Source organism: Melampsora larici-populina (genome assembly GCF_000204055.1).
Source record: "Melampsora larici-populina 98AG31 unplaced genomic scaffold MELLAscaffold_1, whole genome shotgun sequence".
NCBI classification, from domain to species: Eukaryota; Fungi; Basidiomycota; class Pucciniomycetes; order Pucciniales; family Melampsoraceae; genus Melampsora; species Melampsora laricis-populina.
The window spans coordinates 1173525-1182954 of record NW_006768765.1 but is presented as its reverse complement, the minus strand read 5'-3'; the positions used below and the strand labels follow the sequence as shown (position 1 = coordinate 1182954).

The 9430-nt window shown below is 42.2% G+C and overlaps 2 protein-coding genes across 2 annotated transcripts; one reads left to right on the top strand and one right to left on the bottom strand.

The window, feature by feature from the left end:
• Window positions 1–277: 277 nt before the first annotated feature.
• Window positions 278–1051, top strand: MELLADRAFT_101089 (uncharacterized protein; the record flags this gene model as incomplete). The annotated part of the gene is made up of 2 exons (XM_007404026.1): window positions 278–328; window positions 452–1051. 2 exons carry the CDS (start codon window positions 278–280, stop codon window positions 1049–1051), a joined length of 651 nt encoding a protein of 216 aa, XP_007404088.1.
• A 2999-nt stretch (window positions 1052–4050) lies between these two features.
• On the bottom strand, window positions 4051–6691 carry MELLADRAFT_32428 (uncharacterized protein; the record flags this gene model as incomplete). The annotated part of the gene is made up of 14 exons (XM_007403519.1): window positions 4051–4185; window positions 4264–4390; window positions 4473–4595; window positions 4671–4783; window positions 4857–4949; window positions 5043–5265; window positions 5357–5508; window positions 5591–5823; window positions 5915–5930; window positions 6027–6081; window positions 6159–6237; window positions 6359–6457; window positions 6519–6536; window positions 6631–6691. Coding segments are annotated over 14 exons (1527 nt in total), but the record flags the coding sequence as incomplete, so codon positions are not given.
• Between the last annotated feature and the right edge of the window lie 2739 nt (window positions 6692–9430).

Below are 9430 nucleotides of genomic sequence, written 5' to 3'. Positions count from 1 at the left end.
GAAGACAATTGCATCACAAACAATAGAAGAAAATCTTGATGGTGGAGAAGAACCTGTCCTGGGTGCAATGTGCTGCAAGAACTGCGGGACCAAAACAACACCTCTTTGGAGAAGGGATGGAGAGGGCTGAGTTGCTGTTAATGCCTGTGGTAAGGCAAACTCCCACTTTTTCATGCTTGTTATGCTCTCTTTACATGAACAAACCAAACTCAGATGTGACTCTTCTCAATGAACAGGCCTATAGTACAAGCTCCACAGTGCTCATAGACCTGCAGGAATGAAGCAACCCAAGATCAAGCAAAGGAAACATCTTCACAGTTCTGCTAAGGTGAGGTTTTACTGCATCAGTTCAAAAGACGCCAAGTATGATTTTACATGTCACCAGTCTTCCAATATCCAGAAAGTCTGCACCAATATAGAAGCAGACTAAGAAACACCTTGCATAGTTAAGGCCCCACAGCTATTGTCTACAAGTCCAAGACCCCAACCTAAATCCTCTCATGAACAGACAGCACATGCATGGTCCCCATCTTCAAGTAACATCAAATTGACATTTCCTGCTCTGGCCGCGGCTGCGGCTGCCATTTTGAAAAGAGACAGTGAAGATGGAGAACTTGCAGCAGTAAGTTATTTGGCAACTGCAACACAGGGTGAGTCCTACGGAAAACCTGAGAACATTTCACATCACATGGATTGGGACTCTTCCCTGTCACCCCTAAGAAAAGAGACTTTGGAGATCATGTTGGTGTCCCGTCTGCCCATGATAATCACATCTCTTGCAGCTACCAATAACAACTCTATAAGAGATAGCCTGAAGCAGGAACTTGTTGATGCAAAGCTTGATATGCAGAGGCTTCATACCATCATAGAGTGGGGAGAATGTGTTCTCTTGGGTTTGGAAGGACTACTTGTGGCCAGTAAGTCCCATGCATTCAATTATCTGCATTCTGAAGACCAATGTACTGCAATAACCTTGTCAGATTCTCTCACCAATACACTGAAAGATGAGCGCCCATTGTATAAGTTTGAGTATCATCCCAGCATGAGATGAACCATTTTGGAATAAACACACAGAAGATTCCTGTCAAGCTCACCGTACGTGCATACTTGAGAGTGATGGTCACTGCAAACATTAAACAACTTCCCTTCAATTGAGGGGGGGAAACTATTGAAAGTATAATTGGTCATAAAGGATTGATCAACGCACACCCAAGTCATAGCACCCAAACTACATATGTGCAGCAGGATGGGTAAGTTGGGAGCTATCATGTACATACAGAGCTACTCAGCTATTGGCTCATCTAAATGAGCAAATCATATGTGATACCTTTGGTAATTTTTTTCAGTTTGACAGAAGCATTTCAAGGATTGACTACATACACTGACTCATAGCTTTTGTGTAATTGATTAAGTAAACCTCACACAACGCCCTTTCTGTTACTGTTGTATGGTGTCCAGAGTATAGCCTGAATAGTTATGGAGGTATATGTAGTCAATCTTTGGGAGGATTTTGTCAAACTGAAAAAGTTACATGGTGTATTACATGTCATTCGCTTATTCAGATGAGCAGGGAACTGAGCAGACCAGTATGTACATGACACCGCGGGAATGATTAAGTTCAAAACCCAATTGAGCAAAGTTGCGGTGTCCGGTTCCTCCAGTTTGGTCCAGCACGGAGCTTGTTCGCATCACGTACACAATTCGTTCACAGGTGTCCCCCGAGCTCTACTGATACTCTGCCTTTGTATGTATTCAAGATCAAATTTCAATTTGTCCTCGATGAGCTCCTTTCTTTGTTGGTTGAGCATTTGGAACATTGAAAAAGATTGACATAAGCACAATTCACTGTCCATATCTCTAAAACAATTTGCCATAAACACACAGTGTTGTTTAACATTGTTGGTTAGCGACCCACATGATGGTGATGGGACAATACTTCATGGGGCATGGTGAAAGCACTGAGATGAAAATTGGAAAGATGAATTAGATTAACAACAAATGTCAAAGACTGATGACTTGCAAGGGACTTTCTGTTGTATGATTGTTACTTCAGATTGCGGAGGGTAACTGGAGGGAAACCTGTGAACAAATTGTGAACGTGATGTGAACGAGATCCATGATTGAGCAAAGTTGCGGACTCGGACACCACAACTTTGCTCAATCGGGGTTTGAACTCAATCATTCCCACGGTGTGATAGCTAACAATTCACTCAGCTTGTTGCACACATGTAATGTGGGCTTTGTGGCTCAGGTGTGCAGTGATCAATACTTTATGACCAATTATACTTACAATCATTTTCCCTTGCTCAATTCAAGGGAAGTTGTTTAATATTTACAATGGGTGGGACAGCAGGCCTCCCTGTACCAAATTTTCAGAACAATATTCAAGACTCAAGAAAATTATCAGTTCCGCTGCAATACCTTGCAAATCAAAACACTGTGAAGTCTAAACACAAACAAAAGATATGGGAGGTTAACTGATGAAATTTGAAGTCAAATTATATAGGTGTATGGGATGATGTTGACTAGTGTTGTAAAATATAGAAAGTACAACAAGGATTGTTTAGTTTGTTTTTGAAATAGTCTTGGAGGCTTGTTTTCTCTTTTAGGTTTATTAAGATTAGATTGGATGACATAAGATGAGATTATATGAATGAATTTGTCTTGTGAGATTGTAGTATAGGAATTTATATAGTTTTAACTTTGAAGCTTTTGACAATTTGAGATGTCTTGGTTAGAAATATAGGCAAGAGATACTGGTCATTCAGAGGAATCAAATGCTCTCATTTCATAAAACTAAATGAAACAGTGATCATAGGTTACAGATGTGTTGCTCATAAGTCCCTCCTGCTGCAAGAAATTTCACCAACATTACAACAACAAAGCCTGTTGTATCTCCATGTTTCAGGTCTCAAAATCTTCGAAGTTTTTCCTTCATATCAACCTTGTAAACCCGGCAAGATAGCAGAAGGTTTTAAGTTATAAAGCCCTGGCATTGATTACTTCTTTCAAAACCAATAAATATTCAAGGGCTGGGACTCGGAGGCCAAAGTTATATGTAACTTTCCACGCACTTTTTGGTCAACTTGAACCGCCTACAATGGGAAACTCCTCAAAGCTGAAGATCAATACAATAAAAAGTGCTCATATGAGAAGAAGACTTGGTTATCATTTTCTGGGTCAACTTAAATTTCCTAAAAAGACAAGATTATGGGCAGTACAAGAAGTTTGACGGAGCAAATATGTTGCCAAGATCTCCTTGATAAGTTTACTCTTTGACCTTGCTGACATTTTTGTAAAAGCTACTGTATGGTCTGTGGGAATTCAGGTAAAGATATGTGTCATAAGTCAAGTCTTGGCACAGTTATTGCTGAGGGGAATCTGCGGTGGCTATGATAAACATATTCTGATTTGCTATAACCCTTTCCGACCGAGGTTTGCCACAAAGCATCTCCTTTACCATTTCAAAAGCTATGTACTTATTCCTTGTTTGAACCTCTGTCCGGTCGTGATTGCGTCGCGGCAGAATTACTTCTCTTACACCATAAACACAAATAATAAGTCATGTTGGTTTGACTTTGAATTTGTATGACTATAGATATCAGTGTAGGATGGTATTGAAAAACTACAAGCATTGCAGATGAAATTTACAACTTGAAAAATTTCGAAACTCACAAATTTGAGTTGATGATTTAGAGATATTTCCTATGAACCAGCAACTAGATAGGTAGAACAGCCGCTACCTTCACAGCGACATGTAGGGTAAACAACGTGGGTACAACTTTACAAATTTGGTATCGATGTTTCTTCTCTGCACCAAAACTCGGAATGAAAACAGGGGATTTGGATAGCACAGTACATGCAAATTTTAAGTGTTTAAGTGCGCGACGTAGCGTCTATGGTGGAGTCAGGTTACGGGATAAATACTAATCTATGATTTCGAGTCGCACGTGTTTTGGGCATGGCATTGGAGTATGAACTCAATTAAGACCTCCGGACGTGGCCTTTTCTAAACTTATCCAAGTCCCACGCTGAGGGACTTGGATAAGTTTAGGCCTTTTCATCAATAATCTTCCTCGTGATGGGACTCTGCGCTTCCTCTATTGTGGATTTCCTTGTGGGAAAGAGTCTGTTTAGAATGATATAGACAATGAACGAGCTTCCGAGTCCTGTGAAGAAGGAAAGCTACTTTCCGCGAGGTAAAACAGTCAGCACATGACTCACATTTGGATCATGAATAATGATGGCGCCCAGAGTCCTGACCTGATAAATTCTTACTGATATACCCATTTGACCTTGGATCATTCCTACAAAGCCAGGCATGTTGAGCGCCAATCCAGAGAAGTAGGCCAGATAAGCACGCCAATTGACTCCATGAAAATAATAATAACTTGTTAAAAAGATCATCAGCTTTATGCTTCAAGGCGCTTATGCACACGCATAACATTTATAGATCATGAAATTTCACTAACATTCCAGAACTGTCTGCGACATAAAGATCCTTTACTGTTATCAGGCGTTTAGATACCACATAATATTCTGCCAATAAGCATCCAATCATACTAGACAGGAAGACTGAGTAAGCAGATAGATATCTGTCTTGCAATGAGCAGGAACAGTCAGTTTTTGACTTGAGAGAAATATTGTGGTTGTGGGGATATGCCACTAACGTGGAAAAATTTGTTGGTCCATCTAGTAGCTCCCAAGGCATCATGCAAAAACCCAAGACTGCGGCTATATACGATCCTCGTCTGATATTGATGAACCTGGGAAATAGGGCAGCCTACATTGTTCCCAATAGCAAGTCATACTATAATCAGATACCACATTTTTTGTAAAGTTTTCATCAGATTTACCATGTCGCAACCTGCGGATACTGAGTTGGCTGCCACATTGGTCCCCATTTGCGAAAAGGTAAAGGAAAGTGAGATTACTCCTACGGCTACTCGCTTTGATGAAATGAAAACCAAGGGTCAGAAAAGACGAAGAGGCGAAATATTGAAGACATCCAGGACCTGGACGGGGAAGAATCAAAATCTTACCGATGGGATAGTTGGTGAGCCTGTGAGAACGCGTTCCAAAAGTTCAAGCGGGTCCCATATCTGATGGCCGTAAAGGACGTTTGAGGATGAGGAAACTATGATTCCAAAGAAGGATACCATCCCAAATGTCATCGGGAGGGCTATGAGTTGAGGAAGAATCATGCTAGAGGTTTTATCGGCTCGAGCTGAGAAGTCCTGATTGTTAGTGATGAGGGTGACCATGCTGTTTGGAAATTCGAAGTCATAATAAGCGTACTATATATCTTGATTGTAGAAACGGAAGTATATCAAGATATAAGATTCTGATTTCGCACTTGGATATACAGCCCATGGCTGCATTGATGAATGCCCATTGGAGCTGCTTCCCCTCAGCACGCGCGGGTTGTTGTAGAATCGTGCCCACCCCACCAGCCTTCACAACAAACCAAATAAAAAATGCAGTCCCAGCGGTTGGCGCAACCACTGCCTGCGATTCGACAGGATTGGTTAGAAGCAAAGAAGATTTAGGACACGGTGAAGCATAGAGTCAGTAAAGTCACCTACATAACAGAAAAGGGAAAGAGAGAGCTTAGGGATCTCGCCTTGATTGTGAAAAAGTGTCGGATTTGATGAATTGGGAAATATATTGGAATTAACGAGACAAGGGAAAATATTGCAAAAGACAAGAAATGGGCGCTATCCGTCCCACTAGATGGGATCATATTTGGTAGTGAGCTGAAGGACGGCCATATGGATTGAATGAGCAAGTAGACACATTGGCCTCCGATCCATCCTTGTACACCTGTCCACTCCAGGAGGTATGATGTATAACAATCAACTGTTTGGCTTTTTTGTAGAGAATGTCTAGATATTATTGATTGGAAATTACTCACTATACCACACACAAGCCTTTCACGATCGTCGGACCGAGATCGTCAACACTTAGACGAACAGTCATGGTTTTTCATTTAATGCAAAATGACATCATGGACTGGTACAACATACCATCAATGCTCGGTTGAGAATGGGCCAAAGAGAACCCCATATCCCGAAAGTTGCGCTACAACAAGCATCACGGTCAGGACAGAGATAGCGTCCATAGTTTTCCAAGACTGGAAATCAGGAACTTGCACGAACCGTGTCAGGACTGGAAAGGAACAATGGTATTTAGAACCTGCATGTCCATTAAGAACCATAAAGCAAGCCGCGATTGAATCTGAGTGCAGATGGTCAGATGAAATTTTCACATTAACAATCGCGCATCTCCCCTAAACTTCTAAGCTAAAGCTCGGATGCTATTGACATATTTCCCATGAGTTTTATTTATTGGCACTTACATCCTATCCAGACAGCTGTCCAAGCTTGCCACCAACTTAAGCCAGCGGCTATCATAGTGCTGGCTATCGTCCACGTGTTGACATTCCAGGCATCTGCGACTATCATTTGGGGAAGAATGTCATTATGGATGAACGGGGAGGAAGTTTGAAAGAGACTCACGCCAAAAGGTCACAAAGTCTGGAAGGGATAGCAGATAAGGAGATCGGCTATGATGAACATTTTCGGTACCAAAACCCAACATATATGACGCTGCGAAAGCGGAAAATCTTACTCCACCATTTCCAGGTACGTTTCTCTAGCGGCACCGGAAGCATGTCATCGTTTTGTAACACTGTTAAACCCCAATTCACATTGCCATGTGGAACGATGGAAAGTAAAGAGCAAGACAAAATTATAGAGGTAGCCCTCCGGAAAACTCCTTCTTAGTATTGATTTGTGACAAAGGGATTGCAATAAGACATGAGTATTTGTCTTTGGACGTACTGAGCTGGCGCCCGGTTAGCTGAGGGGGATGGTTAACTTCAAAGCTACTCGAGTGATAAAAGGGGGGCTCATCTCGCCGCATTTCGCCTACCATGATCAGAATCGTCGGTTTTATTGGTGTAAATGACTAAATGGGTCTTGAAATGACGATGTGAAGAGGGGAAAGTGCAGAAGACCTATTTCATGCAAAGATTGAGTCATCATGTCGCTCTTCAGTTTCGATGAGGATATAGAACTTGTTCCGATATCAGAATATCCCGAATGCGCAACGTGTATATATCTCGCGCAGCGTTGCTTTTGGTGCTCTCCAAGTTTTAGTACAACTTATGGCGATCGGTAAATGAAGAATGCCCCGGTCTAGCCCGGTATGACGATGTGTTTTTTTATCGATTTCTTCTTAAATTCGCCTCCTAAACCTTGATCGATACGTGTCCGAGGATATGAAGGGTTCAACTGAACCTAATTTTTGTACATCTCGGCAGGCTGCATGCTGGGTACCCAACATCGCGATGATCCGATATTTCAATGAGGTCATTTTGCGACTTTGGTCACAGCAACAACAAGATATACCAGAACTACCTAGTGCCTTCTGCGGCTCGTGCTAAGGACTGACTCTACTCAGCCCCATTTCTCGCGCCAGTCTCAGCGTGTTGGAATTTCTTGTGGTCTTTGATGCAGAAGCAGAACAAGCCTCCAAAGACACTAGTGAAGCGGAATCTAACACAATTCCAATCCGCCACATATTCAGCGTGAAACAACATTATCTTATCTATAACTACTGCTTGAAGTCTAAGGGTATAAAGTAGAAAAGAAAAGATAAAGAAAGCTGGAAAGCGATTGAGACAGATGTTGGAGTGCTTAACTTTAAGGGCATGGAACTGGTCAAGCTCGATCAACTTCGCGTTGAAGTCAGGAGGAAAACGCTCTCCTGTCTTCAATGGTGTCGTCTGCAAGACGAGGTTTTATGAAACTGAGTATGTATCATTCCGACAATGCTGGTCCGGCATGAAGCGGCGCCCTCTTCCACGTGTTTTTAGGCTGTTCTGAATCACCCAAAAGTAGCTATCAGAAAGCACCAAGCAATACACGAGAGAGTTTGATTTACCCCGCGTTTGAACTCACCTGGGCCCCTATGGCGACATTCTGGCACGACGATTTGGCAACGGCCTTTCAACCTTTTGATCGAAACTTCCAATCACGTGCAGCTATCACAAACAGGCCTAAGCGCCAGTAATGCTGCTACAGCCTGGTAGCAAAACTATAAAACATATCATAACTATCTTCTACATAGTTATGGGACTTTGAAAACGGCTCGAGGACGGAAAATGAAGAAATATCTTCCAGTAAATGTGGGATGTTATTGGTCTATTGTATAAAGAAAGTCATATAATCGAGATGGCCAACACTGCAAGGTCTTCTCAGCAAAAGCACACTTCAATACCACTTCGGATATCGATAACACTAAGACATGGAGCTACGGGGAGATAACACCCCCCTATCGAACATGTAGACAAGACACTAGCCACTGACAAAGCGGAACAAGCGCTGTTTCTTTCACGAAACCTCGCGTGTCACAACGCCTTGCAACACGAGGGAAATCCCAAATATCCTGTTGCAAGATTTATCTAGAGTCACCGCGTCAACACTCTAAACAAGAAAGCCGTGTGGCCGGAGAGGATCCTGAATGATTTGGTCAAATAAGCTAAGTGTAATCCTTTACCAGCCTTCTTACCAAAGTATTTCATGCGTGTCTGAAGCTCCGTTGCTTCATAAGGTGGTGACGGCGATGATACGCAAGTTTAAGAAATATTCCGATTCCGTTGCATACCACCAAATTGCGCTACGCGTCTGCGTGTTAACTGAAACCCCCCTGGCAGGGAGAGATAACCACTGGGAAGAGACAAAACATGGTGGCTCACGGTGACCAAGAGTGGAGAAGCAACGCTGCGAGTTAAAAATCACGCGAAAATGGGTTGAGGGTACGTCTTGATATTACTCATGGTCATCAAAGTAGCCTAGCTTTCTCTACGATAGAAGTGTCTTTCACTTTGTAATAAACAAGGGCTCTCATCTTTGGAATTTGACTAGGCCTCATAACAAAACCCAATTGTTTGACCGCATATTCCACCAACCCACCAACCACCTTGGAGCACAGTTAGTGACATTTCTGTAACAAAACAGAATACCTGCACAGTCTACCATTTTGCGACAGCTGTCTATAAAATCAAGTCTTGCTAACACTTGCTGCTCCTTTTCCCCATACCCATATTCCCTTTTTCAACTGATCGACCCTCCCACCACACATCTACATAATCGCGGGAAAAATCCTTGAGTTCGAAAAAAGTCTGTGGTGCAGTCAACTTTGGATGTTGTATCAAACATTTGGGGCTCTCAGGGGTTCTCTCATTCTTTGATTGGCGGTGCGAAGGAATTCAATGTTGGATGATATCTGGCTGTATCTCAACTTGAGTCTTTCTTGCATCAGACTTCTATGAGAAACTCACACTATGTAAGACTTATAAGTTATGATCAGGTGTGTCATTTACTTACGGAGGACGAGAGCCGCGTTTTTTTTTTTTTTTTTTTTT